The sequence below is a fragment of the Manacus candei genome, unplaced genomic scaffold (assembly GCF_025592945.1).
Source record: "Manacus candei isolate 608988 ecotype Guabito, Panama unplaced genomic scaffold, ASM2559294v1 h1tg000014l, whole genome shotgun sequence".
NCBI lineage: Eukaryota > Metazoa > Chordata > Aves > Passeriformes > Pipridae > Manacus > Manacus candei.
Genome location: NW_026138062.1, coordinates 38,116,404 through 38,137,767, shown reverse-complemented (window position 1 = coordinate 38,137,767; position 21,364 = coordinate 38,116,404). Strand labels below are relative to the sequence as shown.

The 21,364-nt window shown below is 42.6% G+C and overlaps 1 protein-coding gene across 10 annotated transcripts in view; it reads right to left on the bottom strand.

Moving 5' to 3' along the window:
- Nucleotides 1-21,364, bottom strand: part of LOC127467640 (protein O-glucosyltransferase 3-like) — a 62,441-nt gene that overhangs the window by 8,202 nt on the left and 32,875 nt on the right. For 2 of the 10 annotated variants that reach the window (XM_051779794.1, XM_051779793.1), the window contains exon 4: nt 12,643-20,781. In XM_051779794.1, the coding sequence (XP_051635754.1) occupies nt 15,521-20,781 (5,261 nt within the window). In that variant the 3' untranslated portion in view covers nt 12,643-15,520. Of the gene's footprint in view, nt 1-64; nt 262-1,626; nt 1,844-2,654; nt 2,942-3,344; nt 3,543-3,941; nt 4,044-7,701; nt 7,978-8,041; nt 8,310-12,642; nt 20,782-21,364 lie in introns of those variants that run through there. The other 8 variants (XM_051779799.1, XM_051779800.1, XM_051779798.1 and 5 more) reach the window with 8 other exon arrangements.

Sequence of the window (21,364 nt, the reverse complement as noted above, 5' to 3'; positions counted from 1 at the left end):
AAAAGTAAGCCTTGTCTTTTCAGCTTGTAAGAACTTGACAGCAAAACTCTACTTTGCTTGCTACCTTAAAGAAGTCAAAGAAGCCCATCAGCTGAACCTTTCCCAGATCATTTTCTTTTTCTCTGAAGAAGAAATATCCTGTTATTCCAGCATCTAGTAGTTCTGGATTTTCCTTGGATAACTTGACAAGATGGAGACGTTCTTCCCGGCTGTCTCGACCTCTAAATAAAGCTCGCTCAGTTTTGTTTTCCCAGAATGGACCTATGACAATTGAGAGATATGGTAAAAGCAAACAGTAATGAAATGTCATTGTATGTTTAATGCAAATAAGAAACTTGGTATGACAGTGGCATTACACTCAGAGACATGGTAAAACAGGCATGGTTTCTCCCAGTGAATCCATAATCACTTATGAATCATAGGGTTAAACTCTCAGTTCTGGTTTGAATTTTGTGATGAAAAATTGAGATGCTTATACAAGGAAAATCAGAAAATTGCTTTTCCACTAGACAAGTTTTTATTTAAATAACTTCAACTATCTTGAAAGCTACATAAGGGATTATAATAAAATATATCAGTAAAATACTAATAATTAAAGTAATACTTCATCCATAAAGTCTGCCACAATAACCAAACTTCTTTAGCAAAACCCACTTCTGTTACCCAGCAATTTAATTAGGTCCCTGAGGAATCACTTAACAATGCCTTGAAAAGAAAAATAAGTAGCTATGTTGTGTCCTCTAGATACTTAGCGAGAGCCTGAAAGACTTCATCTCTGCTTACTGCCTGCTTTTAAAAACATTAAATATGTCCTTCCTTACCCTTCTGCTGAAAATTTCCTTGACGTGCCTACTAAGTGGAGTACTCTTTTATTGTCTCTTAATTGGAAATGCAGCTGTATTAAATCAGTAAACACAGAGTGCCTTGAATTGACAATTTAATTAAAATATTTAAAAACTAATAAAGAAAAGAGAATCTGAGAACTAATTAAATAAAAATAATTAACTTCTCACTCAAGTTTTACTCCTTAGGTACTGCAAATATGCCATGTGTCTGATCCCTAAGTATTCATTAATTTCTGGGGGAGAGGAAGACACCTGTCAGTAAAACTGACTCTTTTTTCAAAGCTAGAAAAACAATTCAGAAGATCCCACTCTGAGGTATTTTTTATACAGACAATATTTTCTCATTTGAAAGAGCTGTGGCATAATAGCTTACTTCTTTCAGGATTCAAATTCATTTTTTTGTAAACAGAACATTGGGCCACAACACCGTCAGGCAAAGAATTACTATTTGATTAGAAGAAACATATTTGAGTCCTTCAGTGAGAAGAAAGGCTTTTAAATTATATTTTCTTTTGACAGGTCACACTAGGTATCTTCTGGGTACCTTTAAGTCAAAATTCACCAATATTGCAAACTGTACTTTTTTTGGTTCTAAATCCCTCTTATACACCTCCTCAGTGGCAGTGTTGAAACTGTTACAATCTGTAAAGACTAACCTACTTGTATTAAGAGATCTCCTAGGGCACTTGTGAACTGAAGACTTTAACACGTTATTTGAATGCAACTTGCTTCTTTGATGGAAATCACAGTTCTTTCTCTAAATCCATGATCTCTAATTTACCTGTATTGCCTTGAATGGAAAGGAGATCGTTTGTGACTCCACGTAGTGTTTCAAGAGTTGAGTGGGTTACATCATACGTTGGAAGGACTATATCTCTGGAATCCACAGAGCCACACCATGAAATGACAGGTATAGGACCAGGTGTATCATTAGCTTTCCGATACTCAACTGGCCAGTCTCCAACATTAAGATAAAACTCCACATCAGGAAGACGAACCTAAATGTATACCCAAGAAAGGATAATAACATAAAGAGAGACGGTGTTTGTCACTCTTACATATATTCTTCAGTTCTCTTACGTCATGCAGATTCAATAAACCTAACGCATAGTTCATAGATTTAGCTGTGCTTAAAGGTATGAATTTCAAGTTTCTGCCCTACAAGCGAGTATGAAAGGAGCACTCAGAAGCCATGGAGTATGAAAGGAGCCAGGAAATGGCTGGCAGTCGGGACTTTGCCCCGGCAGCATCCCTAGCATTTTCATTACTGCAAAGGCCAGCCCCCACACATTACCCCTTAGATACACTGTTGTCTTGATGGAAAAAACAGAAGTCAAATCTTACTTCAGGAATTATAAATCTGAAGATACAACAACAGATGTGATGCTGCCATATTTAAATATGTTTAGCCTGCAGAAGAGATGACTGAGAGGGGATCTTACCAATGCCTACAAATAATCTTAAGGGCAGGTGTCAAGAGAGACACTCTTTCCAGTGGTGCCCAGAGATAGGACAAGGGAAAACAGGCACATCCTGAAACACGGGGAGTTCCATCTGAATATAAGGAAAAACTTCTTCCTGTGAGGGTGACAGAGCACTGGAACAGGCTGCCCAGAGAGGCTGTGGAGTCTTCTTGCCTGAAGATATTCAAAACCTGCCTAGAGGTGGTGATCCTGTGCAACCTGATCTGGATGAACCTGCTTTGGCAAGGGAGTTGGACTAGATGATCTCCAGAGGTCCCTTCCCAGCCCAACCAGTCTGTGATTCTGTGATATTGCCTTAATTGTCTTACATGATCTAAACTGATACCTTTCTTGCCAGTGACAGGAACATTTCATCGGAGAACATTTTGAAGTCTGTATACTTCCCTAAGGAGCGACGGTAGATGTGATTATCTAGAATAGTGTAATGAACAATAGCACCTCTTGTTTGACTGAATTTTGCTGGGATTTCCTTAAGCATTCGCTGAAGGTCAATGGTGGGAAAAGAAATGAAGTCTTTTGTAATCTGAGGTTCTTGGGATGGACAAGACATAATGTTCTGCCAGCCCTCAGGGTCTTCTTCAGGACAGTCACAATATTCATGATAAACTGGTCCTGGGGAAAACAAAGCACTGAGAGTCTGTATTTGTGATTCTCCAACAATCATAATTCCCCAAACATGTAGGCATATATATGTAGACATTACAGAGGCTTGTCATTTTTTATTCTATGTTTTCTTAAGTTTTCCTGGGAAATCATCCTCCCTGTAATTTCTGGAATTTAGCAGTGTAACTGAGAAAACAGCAATATTCTTCTCTTTTCAGAAATACTAGATTTTGTGTTATCAAGGTGAAATTAATTTGCAAAATGAAGCTCCATTATTGTGAACCTGCCAAGCACATGGGGGATTCACAACAGTTCTAACTGTCCACAATGACCACAGCTCAGGTATTGCCGTGTCAATTATAGCCTAATTCAGAACTTCGATATGTTACATTAAATCAGAAAATACTCTTACCTTTCAAAATATAAGGAGATCGAGCTACATGCTGATCACCATAAAGTATCTCAATTTTTAAGCCTTTCATGACACTTCCATACATCCGATACCGCATAAGAAATGTACCATCATTTCTATCCAAAGGCAGAGGGGTGTAAATTCTGGTGACTTCATTTGGAGAAAGTCCTTTAATTACCACTTTAAACTGTGTTCTTCCTGAAAAGAGGAAAATAAAATCAGATAAAAGCACCTTAAGCTATTAGAATCACATCCACTAAACAAAGGTGAGAGCAAACTCTTCCAGATTAAGACCACGGAATTTAATTTAACTTTTCACTAGAATTTAATTATACCAAGTTGGTAAGATTAATTTCCAGTGATGAAAGATCACCCTACCAACTTTTCTTGCCCATCACATACCTATAAATGGTAAACCTCTAAGTGGAGATAAAAATTTAAATATTTGATTACAAGATAGAAGGAAAGCTTAACAGTATTTTGAAACTAAGATTAGGTTTAATACTAAGTTTTCAAGTTAGTGTCCTGAGGAAAAATAATTTCCTCTAGAGTAAGAAAGACAGGAAACTAACTTAAAATAACAGGAGAAAAGAATACTTGCCAGCTTGTGGAAAGGCAGTTGCAGCATGCAGGAGTCAGATACAAATTGTTCAGCTTTGGGCTGCTGCTGACTGTCTTGCACATTTAAAGTCCCAGCTACTGAAAAGCAGGGATAAGAGAATGATAACAGAGATGTTCCCTGGACACCTGTCTGACCTGTGCTTAAAGACCACCAGCATTTCATCATTAATGCACTATAACTTTTAAACTGGGTATGGGATATTTTATGGACGAGTACACATAAATGTAAGTCTGTTATATTCCCTTATTTCTGTCACAAGTGGTCAACAACAACTTTATTCTTAAAAAAAAAAAAAGAGGGGGACAGATTATTCACAAAATGTTATAGTCTAAGCACTGTGAACCAAACAAATACAATGAATGTTACCACCAAGTAGTATACAGAAATAAATGAAACAAAAAAAAATCCAGATAAAATCAAGGTGTTACTAAAATTTGAATGTGTCCCAACAGCACTAAACGACTGAGATGTTACAGTTAATTCTACACTTTGCATACACAAATAAATGCACTGATGTGATAATGCAGGAGTCTTTCAATCATGTCTTCTGTAGAGCACTGCATCCCGAAATTGTATTCAAGTCAACTACTGTGCAAAAGCCTCCAGATTAGACGACTCTCCTGAAGGAATGGACATCTCTGCCTCTAAATGTCACTGCTCGTCACAACCACCTTTTTCAACTTGCTTAAAAGTGGCTCACATTAACCAAGTATTCTCCCCCTATGACTATCACCTACCATTATTTGGATGAAAAAGCCTTAAAATTCAGAGCATGTCATGAGGTAAGATCACAGAGAAAATAAGCTTTCTGGTATCACATCTTTGTCTCTTTCTACCCATTTTATAAAACAGCATTTTCACTGGGTATAGAGATCTCCTACCAGAGAAAACAGTTTTCAGTTGTCATAAAAAATGAGTGAATATTGAGAAATTGTAAGTCAACTACTATTGAATTTGATCTCCTTGTCCTCACCTACAGGAAATAACTATGTGGATCTTTTTCCCTGCTGATTATGTCCTCACCACTCTAGAGATATAAGGAGCTCCAGATCTACCCAAAGGATATGTTAGTTTTAGTTGGTGACACTTGAGATACAGGAAGCATTTGATAAGGGAAGTGACCTGATAACAGAACTCCCCAGGAAAAAGCTAACCCCACTGAAAGCAGGGGGGAAGAAAGGGGAGACTGAATATTTAATGTAAGTACAAATCATTCACTGAAGGCAACAGGATTTCTCTTTATGATTTACAACATTCATTGTGTAGTGGGGTCAAGGCCTCTAAGTACTACTGAAATATTTAATTATAGCAGGTTTTTGCTGATTTTTTTTTTTAATTGGACTAAGGTTACCATGGTACTTTCACCTATGTTTTTTTGTTTCTCTCTGTCCAAAGGAATGACAAAAAGAAAAATATGTCTTTCTTGAATCATCACCACTAGTAGTTCTCTGTTACCCTGAAAACATGTCTGGGACAGCATTTTAAGTAAAAAATAATTTCCAAATACTGAAGAAAAATACAGACACAGTCGAAATAGGATATTTTAAGAAATCCTGATGATGACACTTGCTTAATGCATTTTTTTCTCTTGGAGGAGAAGGAAGTCAAAGAAGAAGCATATGAATCAATAGCATATACTTTAACAGAGTCAGATGTGAGAACATATATCCAGGAGCAAAGAAATACAGGTTATGGTAGGAAGTTGTGTGTGACCCTCACAAAACCCCAAGCATCTGGTCAATCAGACCCGAGGGAGGTCCTGCAGTGCCCAGGGACAAAGGTGAGTGTAAGACACTAACTGAAAGGCACTAACTCTGTTTAGCAACGAGCTGGAAGAAGTGTGCCACTGCTCTTTCAAAGTATTCGGTAAAACCTGCAAGAATACCTGTGAGGCCTTAAAAATATTTGTTAGCAAAGTATGTAGATCATCTGAAGAACAGTTAACTGCTAAGTTTATCATGGTCAATGGTACATAAACACATGGTTGGCAGCTGTTAAACCTAAGGGAAAACTTAGCAGAAAAGAAGGATGAGGCAATCCAAGTATTCAAAGAAAAAAATCTATGCAGTTCATACTAAAACAAAGTACTATATTTTCAGCTGTGATTTTTTAATCTTTGGAACAAATTTTCTAGGGGAACAGTGAATTCTGCATCATTTGGCATCTTCCTACAAGGATGGGTCAAAGAGTTACAGCCTCTGGGTTGAAATCACAGTGCGATGTGCAGTGGTGTGTGTCAATTCTGCTGAATAGCCTTGACACTCAGAAAACAAATCCGGATTTAAAATCTGCTAATTCTACTATACAAGTTTCATAATGAATTCCAGTAAGTAGTGACCTATTTGACTGAAATTCTCATCCACACAAAACACAATTTAATAGATCTGCACAAATTTTACGAATGGGAAGTCTAAACTGCAGCACTCCTGCTCTGATTGCAGTGCTCCTGTTTGTGCAATGGAGGTGACAATGCAGATTTATTTTTCTATCCTGACAGGGATATTTTGAGATGTATTTAATTTATATTGGAAAGCAGTGCCTGAATAAATATTACTCATTGCAATTCTTGGTGACATTTTACAGATAGAATTTGAATATTTAAAATAATTTGAGAATGGAAGTTTGTAGCCTGTTGTCCATATGAATACATTAAACAGTGCTCATGCACTGGAATATGATCAACTGTACTTCTAAATCGTTAAAGGATCCTTGGCACTCTCCTAAATAATTCTTGGCATGGTTCAGCAGTCAGCACAGGCCAAGCCAATCGTTCTTTCCTGCCAGCAGCACACATGCTTTGTTTTGGTTTGGAGGCTACAGCTGTATGAATGGAGATCACACCATGCCAGATGGCATTGGGACCTGGAAACTTTCCTGGGACATTGAATTTATTAACATAAATATTAACACACATGAACACACTGAGGTCAAAACTATGTTCTCAGGACCCATGTCCTAGCAGTTTATCTTGAAGGTTTTAAACTAGCATGAGAATCCAATTGAGCTTCACACTTTTTCACCTTTAGCAACCTGCTTGAACCCAAGGCTCCCCCTGTGCAGCTCAAATCAGCCTCCACTTCACTGGCAGTGAGTGTGCAGTCGCATTCTTGTGTGCAATTACAAAACTGCGCTGAAATCCAGCAACAAGCTGTAACAGCAGCTGGAGAAAGTCCAGACGTGAAGCATCTGTCAGACTGAAGACATAACTTGTATGTCTATTCTTCAATTTCACAAGTGGCAGCCTTCAAACTGCAAGACACCAAGAGGCTGTGCATACTTGGTAGATACCCTCTCAGTACCATCTATACGAACAGCAAAGAGCAAAATAAGTAGCTTCTACCCTACTTAACAAATTAGCAATGTGGGATTTCCACTGGGGCTATCTCAGGGTCATCTTCATTATGGAATCTGCGATGCAGAAGTAATTTTTGTTCTAAATTTAAACTGTTCATATAGAGTGTGTGGAGTTAACTTGCAGCAGCAAGCAGCTGACTGACAGAATATGGCTGGCCTGCAAGAACAAACCCAATTCTCACCCTCAGGAGAAGTGTCATGGGATGGTGTGTGCTTGTGCTGAGTAAATAACAGATGAAAATTACTCCTTAATGGAGCAGCAGTAGGATAACGGAGCCCAGAGGGCCGTGCTGACCGAGACAGAAATTTTAAGCAACTGGTGTGCGTGTACCGTTAAAGATAACTGCGTTATCACTTGCCAACAGGGTACTGTGATCTTACATCCACTAGCTCCAGGAGCACTGGTTTATTTGTAGCTTGCTGGTTCGTTGCTGTAAATCCCACACTGTGTACAGGAGACCACGGGTGAGAGGCAGAGCTCCGCGGAGGAGGCACTGGGCTGCACCAGAAGAAGGAAGAGGTCTTGACCCGCACTGGGCGATGCGGGACCGGTCGCGGGGGGCAGCCCGGGCCCAGCGACCGCAGAGCGAGCGCTCGAAGTGGGTAAGGAAGGAAGAGGGGAAGGCGAAGGCAGCTCCGTCCTGCTCCTGCGGAGAAATCGCAGCCCCGGGCAGGGACTCCACCCTGCGCCCCTGCGCGCCCCCGAGCACTCGTACGGTACCTGGCGGGGAGCGGGAGAAGTTGTGTCCGGCCGCGCTGACCGCCTGGATGTAGAAGTACCGCACGGGCAGGGTGAGCCCCGCGTCCAGCCCGGGGCCCCACGCCAGGCTCCGCTCGGCGCTCACGGGGTCCGCCGGCTCCGTCGCCCGCAGCAGCGGCCACGCGGCGCCCAGCAGCGCCACCAGCAGCGGCGACCCGCGGGCCCACATCGCCCTCGGCCGCCAAGCCCCGCCGCCAAGCCCTGGCCGCGTCCGCTCGGAATGGGGGGCCAGGGCCTCCTCCGGACCTGCGCGGCCCCGCTCCCGCTCCCCGCCCCGCGGGGCGGCCCGACGGGGCCGCGGCCGGGGCCGGGCAGAGCCGGCGGGAGGCGCGGGAAGGGCCGGGCTGTCCCCGGGCGCCTGAATCCGGCACCGCCTTTCCTCCTCCGCCTCCCCCACGCTGCCCGGGACGAGCTGCAGGACTCGCGTACGGGCCGTCCCGCGATGCAGCCCAGGGAGTTTGGGGGCCGAGAACCTCCCCCGACAGAACCCGTGTGCTGCGGGGCTCAGCCGGCCCGCACGGGGAGCGGCCCGCGGGGCGGGGAGCAGGCGGCGGGAGCGCCGGGCCGGGTTCGGAGCCGTGCGCTTTCCACGAGCCACGGAAAATGCAGAAAAGGCGGTGTGAGAGCCAGGAACGGGACTCGGACCCGCTAGTCTGCAGGCGGCTGCGCTGCGCCCAGCGCTTGCCTGTCCCGAGAGGTTTTCGTTCCCTGACTGTGGGCGCTGTGCAGGACAGGCTGAAAGGCTGATGATTAGTACGTGTGTGTCATCTTCTCCTCAAACAACACGTTGCCTGTGGTTAGGATGCAATTCAGCTGGCAATTGAACAGGCGGTCTGGAATTTAAAAAGGAAAAAAATCATCTCTCTCTAAAACTTATTATTACTCCCCGTGCCAGCTTATTTACAGAGATTACTGTCAAAGGACAACCACCCCCACCCCCACCCCGACATAATTTAAAATTCCTCCTTGCTGTTTCTAGGGTTTCCCACAGTGACTGTATTTGAAGTGAAGGACAGAGCGGGGACCCTCTTGGGAGGCACTGGCATGTTGTTCCCTGCCCCTGGGCTCAGCTCCCTGTCCCGAGGAGGAGGCCGAGCTCATGCCTTGTCCCAGCACAGCTCAGGCATGCACCCACGCTCAAGTGCTTCCGAGGCCTGTGGAGGAGATGTTGCTGGTGGCCTCCCTAGCGCAGTAATGTTTGGTGATGGGGAAGGAGAGATTACTGCATTATTCTCTAGAAAGTTTAGCAACAAAGTAATTTCATGGATTTAAAATGTTGGGATACAAGTACAGAGGGAAAAAACTCCAATGATTTGTCTCCTTAGGTTGTTTTATCATTTTTACCAGAAGCATTTGCTGCTACTAGAAAGTATTTCAGTGTGTCAGTAGATGGGAGGGCTTGTAAGGCTGTAGGAGAATTAAATCAAGCTTCTGGGCAAGCCTGGATTTTCACATGCAAAGCAATGAGAGCACAAATGAATGCTGCCTGTTTTTGAATAACACGAACTTCAAGTCTCTGTGCATACAGATCATGAAAAACAGGTTCTTGGAAAGGGGAATTATCAAGTCTGGTTTCCTCCTTGCTTTTGTCTTGAGTCTCCTCAATTCCCTCTGGATAGCCACAGATTTCCACTGTGTACCAAGTGTAATATTCCCAACAGGCAAGAGAAAACTTGTGTAGTGTTAAACTGGAGTTATGTACGTGCTTCTTGGCCAGGTAAGTACAGCACCGGCTGTGGCTGTCAGTGCAGGGATCAGCAAGGGCAGCTTTCCTCTCCTTCTGCACCAGCTGGGAGCACATTTGAGAAGGGACTGGGAGCACTCAGTGTGGATTGACCAATGGCCAGTCATGCCTGGCAGACCTAATTGCCTTTGGCAATAATCTAGTTCTGCAGATGAACGGCTTGATGAAGGGTGGGGAATGAATTGAGAGCAGCCCTGTGGAGAAGGACTTGGAGGTATTGGTGGATGAGAGGCTGGACATGAGCTGGCATTGTGCATTTACAGCTCAGAAAGCCAATCACATCCTGGGCTGCATCAAAACCCTGGGGCCAGTAGGTCAAGGAAGGCTATTCTGCCCCTCTGCTTCAGTCTGGTTAGACCCCAACTGGAGTGCTGCGTCCAGCTCTGGGGTCCTCAGCACAGGAAGGACGTGAATCTGTTAAGGCAGGTCCAGAGGAGGCCACAAAGATGATCAGAGGGCTGGAGCATCTCTCCTACAAAGACAGGCTCAGAGGGTTGGGGTTGTTCAGCCTGAAGAAGAGAAGGCTCCAGGGAGACCTTATAGCATATTCCAGTACCTAAGGGGGCCTACAAGAAGGCTGGAGAGGGACTTTCAGCAAGGACATGTAGTGATAGGACAAGGGGTAATGGCTTCAAACTGAAAGAGAGTAGGTTTAGATTAGACGTTTTGAAGAAATTCTTCAATATGGGAGAGGTGAGGCACTGGCACAGGTTGCCCAGAGAAGTTGTGGATGACCCGACCCTGATTTCAAAGCCAGGTTGGATGGGGCTGTGAGCAACCTGGTCTAGTGAAAGATGTTCCTTGCCCATGGCAGAGGGGTTAGAACTAGATGATCTTGAAGGTTGCTTCCAACCCAAACTGTTCTATGATTCTATGAGGAGAGAGCAGCGAACGTCATTTACCTTGCATTTAGCATAACTGTCTGTCACTGGCTCCCACAACGCCCTTGTATCCAAGTTATAGTCTGGATGGGAAACAACCAGATGGGTAAAAAAACACCAGGATGGTTGCTTGGGCCTTGAGAAGGCTGGTTAATGTGTTGTCACTACCCAGCAGCTGGTGGCAATGGGAGTACTGCAGGGACCTGGCCTGGAATGAAGTGATGGAGAGCTCCATCACTGGGTTTGCAGACAATGCCAAACAGGGGGACTAGTCAGTTTGCTCAAGTGCAGGGCTGCCATCCTGAGGGGCCTAGGGCAGAGTGAAGGAATGATACATGAAATTCAACAGGAGTCCTGCACTTGGGTGCCAATGAACACCAAGGACAGTCTGCTTCCTGGGAGTAAGACTGAGGAGCACAGCAGCATGGCTGCCAGCAGGACATCACCCTGCCCTGCTTGTGACAAATAGTATCTGGGGCAGCTGAGAGGCCACATCAGCCAGCAGGCTGTGTGGACAGGGCAGGGCTGAGGTCAGGCAGGGACATCAATCTGCAGATCAGGATCAGTCCCTGTGAGGGGAACTAGGGTCAGACACAGCTCTGGCATAGCTGCCTGGTCCTGGGGATGTCAACCTGGGTGAGGCCAGGTTTGGTGGGGCCCATGGCTGGCCAGGCAGGCAGTGGAGAGATGGAGACCAATGACCTACAGCATCAGTGGGGCAGGGACTGATGGCTCCAAGCTGGGCTGAAATAGTGTCCTGAGCCATGGGCTCAGAGCCCATGGCAGACAGAGCCCTAAGGAGTGGAGGAGTCAGGGTTGGTGCTTTTGGGCCCCTGTCCCTGGGAAGGAGCCACCCCTGTGCTGCTATGGGTTGGGACCAGTTGCTGGGAGCAGCTCTGAGGGAATGGCCCTGGGGGTCCCAGTGGGCAGTGAGAGGGACATCAGCCATCAGTGAGTCCTGGCAGCAACAACGGCCAACAGCAGCCTGGGCTGCATGAACAGGGGCAAAGACAGAGGTCAAGGGGAGTCATTATCCCCCTCCACTCAGTACTTGTTAGACCACATCTAGATCCTGCATCCAGCTCTGGGCTCCTCAATACAAGACATCAGTAAACTGGATCAAATTCAGGGGAGGCCACTGAAATGGTGGGGCTGGACCACCTGTCCTGTGAGGAAGGGCTGGGAGATCTGGGCTTGTTAAGTCTGTTAAGAGATATCTTCGATGAGGGGATGGGCCTTACAGAAGCCCCCAGTGCTCCCAGGGAGATCATGAGATAGAGCAGGGCAGAAGGATGAGAGACAACTGGAATGAGTTGAAAGAAGAGATGGTCAGCCTATAACATGTCCATAACATGTCCTATAACAGCCAGACAGGTTGTCCAGTCTCCATCCTCAGAGATTTTCAAGCCTCAACTGGATGAAGACTTGGGCAGCCAGCCCTGACCTCAAAGACAATCTGCTGTGAGCAGGAGGTTGGACCAGAGACCTCTTGAGATCACTCCCACCCTGACTTACCCTTTGATGAAACTAAGAGATTTCTGTCCCTTCTCTCAAATGTCATTAAGATGGTAGAAAGCTCAAAGATCATCTGGGGACATGCATGACATAATAGGTGGACAGAGGTCTAGACAGAAACACCACCTTAGTTCATAAACCACGTTTCCTTCTGAAACCAGGCTGAGGGACCTGTGTCACTGAGCTCATGTACCACATATGCTGGCTGTAGTAATTAAACTTGAAAGACTGTAACGAGTCTCACACACCATCACACGGCACGTGGCAGCCAGGTTTCACCCAGACCTAATTACAGCTGAAGGGATTTTCACGTGGAGCTTATCACCTTGTAAAACTACTCATCAAATACTACCCTTGGCCCCTACATGGAGTATTAGCTCCTGAAGGTAAGTTGTAGGCATATGGCTCTCTAAGGACTTAATATGTCTACTGTAAAGATTCTACCACTGATGGAAAACTATTTGTGTGCTGGAGATTCATCAGCTGGCGGAACAGGAGAAGGCAGCCCATTCTGCCTCTGCAGGAGGCAGGACTGAGCCATGCAGCTGATGTGACCATGGGCTACAGCTGCAAGATGGACGCTGGCTGGCTGCTCCCTTCAAAAACCATGGTATTGTTGGCCATCAGCACCATGGCAACCATCCTAAGATACTGTTTAAATAGTCTGTGGCGTTCACAGTAAATGAAAAACAAATACGGTGACAATATTTTTTCATTTGAATACAGAATTTATTCCAAATGAATAGTTTTAAATATGAAAATCCTATAAATTATGAATATTTATAGAATATAGTTTTGCAAAAGAAAAAGCTTGGAAGAGTGACAGTGTCAAAATCTGGCTCTGCTAAACTGAATGAAACTGATTGCTATTCAAAGGGTATTTCTCCCTATGTTTTCATGCAATTGACTGTTAAAACAGAATACTGTTATCCAGTGTAAATTCTAATTTGCAGATCCTCATCAGGCTGAAGTCTTCCACAACTGATTTACAACCAAAAGCAGTTTTTACTAGCTTACATTAAATCAAGCCACTTGATTTCCTGTACATACACAACGCAGCAAATGAAAAAAAATTTCATTTTTTGCCAGCAAGGTGAGAACTTAATCCAGCTACTGTTGGATTGTAAAATATTTACAAATAAAAATGTTCTAAACCATCCACCTCTAGTCAAGAAAAACTGTATGACCATTTACTTCTCTTGTAAACATTTCTTTTATTATTCTTTACCTTATGTAGGCATTTTGGATTAATGTATTTTGCAGAAATATACAGCAGCAGAAATTCTGCAGAGATACTCAGCTGGTTTTATTGTCATACTCTACAGAATCCTGTACATAGAAAATAGAGCCATTTACAGAAAAACATAATTTCTCCTTAGAATACCACATTTTACAAAACTGCAATTATACAGTCCAGTATACTGGGTCCAGTACCCATTTCCTTCCAGCATTACTTATGTCAGCATACTCTTGCTTCCTTCTGAAACAGGCATGTCATAGAGATAAATTATGACTATAAATACATAGTTTATATTATTGTCCTTCTATGTACAACAAAAGACAAATTACCCCAGCATAAAGTAATGCTACTTATATATCAGTACAGATTTGAACTATACACCCACTTCTTTAACGAAGTTTACAATATAAAAAAATGATACCTGTTACCTACTATATATTTTCATCTTTTAGTTTCTTGTGGAGTAGTCAGTGATACAAGTATTGCTTGTTTTGTGTAAAATACATTATTTTAAAATTCCAGTATACTGTCCTTCCAGTTACAAAAATATAATTATGTCTCTCCTACGGATATTTTATTGAATGAAAAAGTGTATAAAAATATGGATCATCATTTGAGACCCTATGTGAAATTAGAAATAAAGTAGAAGTAAATTTATAAGTATTTAAAAATACTATCTTCTGGTTTGATGAGACACTTCTGATTTTTCATAAAAATAGATCAAAGTTCAGTTAGAAATTTAATGGCCAGGGACAAGTTCTGGCTACTGAGTAATAGTACTACATTATTAGTGTGTCTTAAGAAGAGCCACAGGAAAATGTTTACATCCATTCAGTTTGGAGGATGAAGAGTACCATGATCACAGCAGAAACAGTTGAAAAATATCAAAAAGGGATGGTAACTTAGCAAAAGGCAAAGAGCATTTCTTACTGGTTTCATTTACTTTGTAGGTAAAAGGCTACCAGTCTGTATGGCCCAGTTGTGCCCCAGCCAAGTGCTCTCTTGGGCCATGCCCGCTGGTGCTTCCCTGAAGGACCCCAGTGGCTGCAGGTGCCTCATCCCCAGACCAGCCAAGCAGAGGCAGCTGGAGAACCCTGGGACCTCACAAGTTGTTTTGGTTATGGCTGTCTTCCCATTACTAGGACAAATTAGGTTTCAACCCATGAGGTTAGTATAGGAAATAGACAGGGTAAATCTTTTTACATTTTGAATGGTTTAAAGTGTTGGACTATTAATCCAAATTAATCTAAGTCAAAGGCAGAAATCTGGCCAATCATGTCAACTGTAACCAAAGCTGTGCCAGTGATGAATCTCCTGTGTCTGGAAAGCAGATTTTCATGCTCAGTTGTGTTTGTTAACATCCTCAGGAATTTCAGTGAGTTTTTCAGTGCTGAGCTGTTTCTCCTGCACTGGCAGCAATTCTGCAACTCAAATTTCTCACTGCTCTTGTAATGCTGAAAAGTCCCGGTGTGGAATCCACCTCGACTGCACAGCAGAACAAATGACACGGGGGACATTGCTGCTATGCTTCCCAGGATACACTGTAAAAATTTTAACAGGTTTCATTTTGTGAGAGTGTTTGTTCAGTGGGATGGATTAGCATTATCCTGCTTGATCTGATAAAGGAGGAAAATCAGAGAAACAGCAATTTATCAGCAAAGCAACTTCTTGGTTTTAAGTTTTGTAAGAAAAAGTAGCTCAAACTAGAATTTATCCATTCCAGCACTGTGTAGCTGGCAGGAGCCTAACCACTGCTTGCTGACTCAGAGGAAAGCCATCTCTGGACTTATACTGCCCAAAGCTCCACAGCTGTTTACCTTCTATTATTTTGGGAAGGGATTTTTAAACATTCTTTTTCCCTCCTAGGAGAAACAGCAACAGTGAAGCCACATGTTTAATACAAAAGTCAAATGCTCGGGAAATGTAACATACTAACTTCTTTGAAACTAATAAAGTTGTACCAATTTAGAGCAGCACAAGAATGGGCTCAAAGTATTTGACATGTTTTTGCCTGCCCAGAAACTACCGTGCTATTGTGCCGTCTTAGTACCATGATCCCTTCACAACTCTGATTCCTTATCTACCTCATCTAGGTAGTATTCATCATCGGTGGTGGTATCACTGTCTGAGTCCGAATAAGCGGCTGGGTCTTCCCCATAGATATCAGTCAGCTCTCGGGGCAGTGAAGCAGCCGATGACATTTTGCTCCCAGCAGAACTTGAGCTCAAAAGCTCAGCCCTGTTTGTAGAAGAGGTCTCTCTATCTCTGAAAGCACCAGGGTTATTAAGAAGACAAGGTCTCCATAATCGCCCCTCTGTGAGTGACTTCTTGATGTTTTCCAGGAAAGCCAACTGTTGTTCTTTGCCAAATATACCAAATTCAACAGATGGATACATCAAATTTCTAGTGCTGTAATATTTTTCATTATCTGATGCCCAGTTTTCATTTTCGTCACACGACAACAGCTCTGAGTAAGATTTAAATCTCTTCCCATGTATGCCATCTTTTGGTAGAATATTGCTTCCTGAGGCAGAGATCTCAAGGGAATCTCGAGCACAAATACTCTCAGAAAGGTGACGCTCACGCTGACTTTTTGCATGACTTCTGTGCAACTGATAGCTGTTGAGGTTAGCATTTTCTAAGCTAGCAGACTGAGAGGTATTTTGACCAAGTGCTGTCTTGGAAGTCAAGTTTTGCTCTTGGCATGTGTCTGCCTGCAAGCAGCTATTTGCAGGGGTGTTTGAGTTTGTGTCAGTTAAAACTGGTAAGGGCGGAGTGCAGGCACGACTGCTAGCTCTTTCTTTCTCATCATCCTGTGGGTCTGATGTAACAGCACTGGGACAGATGGGCTGGCTTTTGCTTTCTAACCTGAGATCAAGTGTTAGGGAGTTCTTATTTCTTGTGGTGACTGCTTTATCTGGAAATAGACTTGTGAGTCTTGGCCTGTTTTCCACTTTCACAGTAGTTTTTTTGGGACTGATGGCTTCCTTCTGGGTGTATGAGCTTGTAAAAGACCTCCGGCTGGTGTTAGTAACAACCAAAGAAGGATCATTATGATTTTCAGTCTTATTCTCAGCTGTTCTTGGTCTTGGTGTATTCTTATCAGGGTCCAGACTGTGATTCTGATTTTCATTGTCCAACTGCAAGAATGGCTGATGGGAATCTGTTGAAATCGAGTCAAGGGACATGTTGACCTCCAAAGAAATGGCATTTCCATTGTTCTGTGAAAAAATGTTACTTATGTGTGGTTTGGGAGGTAAATTTTTACTTGAAAATTTTCGACTTGTTTTGTAAACAGCTGCCAGTTTATTTTTAATTGATGGTCTGTTTTTCCTTTTTTCTATATCTTTGACTTTGTCTCGTGTGAAATCAGAGAGAAGCTTGTTCTCATCTTCTGTACTCTGTGTTAACTTCTGATCTTGTGTAACCCTGAAGACTTTATCTTTAATGTTCAGGCGGCCTTCACTGTGCCTCTCTGATTCCTGCAAACCACTATAAACTTTATCCGTCTGAATACTCTGTGAGTTTTGCCCTTTTTTAATTTTTGAATTCTTAACCTCATCGGTATCTGTGGCAACCACTTTGTCTAGCTGAAGTAACGGATCAGCCCTGGAAGCTGTGCTTACCTCAGATGTTTTGCTCTGAGACTCTGAAAGCACTTTGCTACAAGAGTTTAAATAATTTGCATTTTTTCTTGAACTGTCAGCCCTTAATTGCAGTCCACTGCATTTATTATTATACAGAGGGGTGGTTTGGTGTAGGAAATTTACTCTCTGTTTGACTTGGGTACTATCCCTGTATATGTCTTCCACAGGAGCATGGTCTGTCTTACCACTCCTTCCAAGAGAACTCTTCTCTCCTGAGCGGAGGAGTAAACTGTTCAGATTTTTCTTGGTATTCACTTTAGGAGGCTGACAGCAGCTTTCAGAGTTTCCCTTCTGTATAATATTTTTATTTGTTGAAGTAGAATACATAGGATTCTCTAAACATCTGCCTGGCTTGGGAGGGGTTGATAAAGTGGACATTAGTGGTGTGGCTTTTTGTAAAATTTTCTTCTTTTCTTTTAGACATATTTCTGCATTTTGGCTGCCTGAAGCATCAGAAATGGCCTTACTGGACTTAGCCACTATTGCAGTGGATTGTGGACAACTAAGAGAAATTTCTTTTGTCACCATGTCAGAAAGCACATTTTCTGCTAATAAAAGATCTGCTGAATTATCTTTCCTGCTATGTACCATACTCACTGACTTCTCGAAGCTAGGGGATAAGTGCGAATTCTCTTCTTCACTATCAACAGCAGTTCTTAAGTTCTGAGGTGTGACCAGAGCTGAAGATACTTGGTCTGAAGAATATGAAGGCTCTTCTTTTTCTGAAGTAGTGGGGAAAAAACCATTTGCTAAACTCACATGATCTTCATTTTTCTTGTTTTGTATTCTTGGTGACTGAGCATTTTCTTTGGGACAAGGTAAATCTGCATCCTCTGTATTATCCCTAAAGAGGCTACAAAATGTTCTTGAATGCCTCCGTGGTAATGTGTAATAAATTGAAACTAGTTCATGATACTTGACATGATCTTCATCAACACAAACTGTAAATGTGCTTGTGGTTTTATATTTCTGCAAAAAATTTCCCCCCTCCTTATAATCTGAAAACACGGAGGATTCTCTTCTGCTTAGATGTTTACATCTGTCTGTCAGATCAACTGATGTACTACTACTTACTGAATCAATACTTTTGGTTAAAGGACTGGGGCAATTTTTGTTACTTCTACCAGCATTTAATGATGCTGATGTTGAAAAAGAACGTTTTGAGTCTAAACAAGACACATCTCTTTGATTAGAATAAAAGGCGTCAGCTCTATGCAGAGTTTCAGATTTTAAACAATCGCATGTTGTTCTACTTTCCCTAGGTAAAGAGATGGGCATATCTGACATAATACTACCAGCAATGCTAGCTGATTTTCTAGGCAAGGTATAATAAATAACAAGAGGGTCAGAAGATTTGGAGCTGTTTCTACCAGGGGAGCCAGTAATACTGCAGCTACTGCTATGTCTCAGCAAGCTGTCTTTCTTGTAAAGCCTTTCAATACGAGGTGAATTACTCCTTATTTTTCCACTTCCTTTTTCAAGGCAAAAATAACTTAAACTATTTTCAGAGGTATTGGGATCTCCATCAAAGCTATGCATATAAATATTTTCAGAATTTCCATTTTGTGGAGAACTAGTAGTGAATTGTCCATTACAGTCCTTAGTACCTAAAGTGCTTGCATTTTGCAATGTTTTCTGTGAAATCCATTTGGTAACACCTATTCTGCTCATTTGAGCTGTATTTTCCCCTTCTGCTTGAAAGTCAGTAACTGTGCAATTTACTGAAGAGCTACTTGGTGCTTGTGGAGAGCTTTGAGAGCAGCTAGATGAGCATCCAGGAGGACAGGACAACCTGCCTTGACAGTTTGCTAACTTTTCAGTGGATGGTGCAGAAGCAACATTCAGCACTGAGGACTGTCTCTTTGGAGTGGCTTGGTTAATGGCTTCTGCACTCCAATTATCCTGTTTGATGCTCTCTCTTTGTGCTGCATAATTCAGATTATGTTCCCATTCTTTCTGACTTGGAAGAAAAGGTTCCTTCCTGCTCTCATCAGCTAGCAAAATACAGGGAGGCTGACTGAACACACTGTTGGGTGGGCAATCATTTTCCTTCATTTGTACATTTCTTTTATCACCATTTGATGTATAAATTTTTGCAGTATCTCCTCTAGCAGTGACTTGGGTTTGTCTCTTTGATGTCATTGTGTTAAAGAGAGATACATCTCTTTGCCACATGGCAGAAGCAGGGCTGTTAGAGGAAAAACTCTGGGCGCTGATATAGCTTGTATCTGCTTGTAGAGGAACTGACTGTAATGGCATGTCTTCATCTGCCCCTTTCATATCTTCAGCCTTTTCTAGTCGTGTAAAGTCTGCCTTAGTACTCCTTTGGGTAACGACAGCTGAATTCCTGTTCAGTCCTGCAGGTTTTGTTCGGTCCTTTGAATTAGAAAAAACTGACTCATCAGTTCTGATACTAGATGAAGAAACTGAAGAGTTACAACTTAGCCAAGGCTGACAGCCCTCAGTGAATTCTGAGAAAGTTCTGTTTGCACTTCTTGTTCTCTGTTTGACACTTGTATTTTCTGGAGAGTATATGTGAAAATCGTTCTCCAGGCGCTGCGAACCAAACTTGGCATTCTTTGTATGTGCCCACTGCTGCTCATTTAAATTAGCCATAAACACTTCAAAGTTGGCCTCAGGGGAAAGAAATGTTTCATCACTGTAACACTGAGGAATATCAGCCCAGGAAGGATAGCTGTCTTTTTTTCCATAAGAATAACTTTTTTTGTTTGCATACAACTTGCCATGAGAAGAGATATCTCTATAGTAGGATCTAGAGAGATTATTTTCTGATTTATATAAAGGATAATTTTCCCAGTTATCAAAGGGCAATGGAGAAGTAGCTTCGTCCGGACAGCCAACTCTACTAAAGCAATTACTGCTTGAAATAGATCTTCTGTAGTGGTGTTTTGAGTGGTAACATGTGTATTTCTTTGTTTCTTGCAAAGAGCTGGGATATCTACCACGGTCTGTAGCATGAAACTCCATCAGTGACTGGGTTCTAAACATTTTTTCTGGAACTGATGCTTGTCCAGGCGAGTCTGGTGTGTTGTTCCATACAATAGAAGACAGAGGAATTCTCTTTGGGTTCTGCCGACCAAACCTTGGTACAAAACCATTCTTGCTTTCCCTTGCCAGTGGATGCTGTAAACTAGATGCTGATAGCTGGTCAGAAGATACTGATGATGAACATCTCCGAAGGGAACACACAGAGTAACTTCTGCCAGCTGTATCCCTGTTCATACAACTCTTGTGCCTAAATCCGCTGTTCTGTGTTACAGAAGGGGGATATAAGCTACCTTCTGAAGACCTTCCGAAAGAAACGGCAGACAGCCTTCTGTGGCGCAGATGAGAATTCCCATCGACTGGATCACCACATTTGCAATCTTCTTGAAAGGCTGTCTGGTGCCAATTTATATATGCACTGTGTAATTTCCTTGGTCTGATGAAAATCTTGTGTTCATCTTTGGCCCTTAGTGTTCTCAGTCCATCTGGGAAAAATGTGCTAGGCATGTCACTCCAGTCATTTCTCTGTTGCCCCCTACTAGCAATCTGTGTCTTTGAAGTAGGGAATGCACTGGATTGGACATTTGATGCACTGCTAGTAGAAACTGTCCTGTCCAATGGGTCCTGGACTTGTTCCTGGGCCAGCTGGTCATCCAGATCATTTAGAACTGCACAGGGAAAAAAAGATACTTGGTTCTGTTTTCTTTAATAATCTTCTGACTATTTATGTTAAAAAGTTTCAGGTACTACATTAATTATCAGAACTGGTTTTAAAAGGAGTCAGCTTCTCAGCATTCAAAACCCTTCCCAACCCACACATTCTTCTTCTTTACGACCTTTCAGCAGTCACCCATTATGATTACAAGTAAAAAAATGCTCTCCTCTATGACTGATCTTAAAACTGCTCTTTATGTAATTGTTAGTCTTTATGCTACTTAAAAGAAAAACAAAACAATTTGAATTCTTACTCATGTGCTATATATATGTGTATGTGTGTGTATGTAAACTTTCCAAATCTAGTTTATAACCAAAAAAATCCCTGAAAAGAATTTACTAGGCAAACATGGACCTTTCTATGTGCTCATAAACCACAGTTATGATGTAACTGTAAGAAAACAAAGAACCCTGCAAAGCACCAAACAAGCATATTCAGTAGTCTGGCATGTCCACCGTTTGTTTAATTCATAAAAGTTCTGTGCTGAATTGTAGTTTCTTAATTGAAAATGAGCACTGAAAATAGCATTTTCTGGA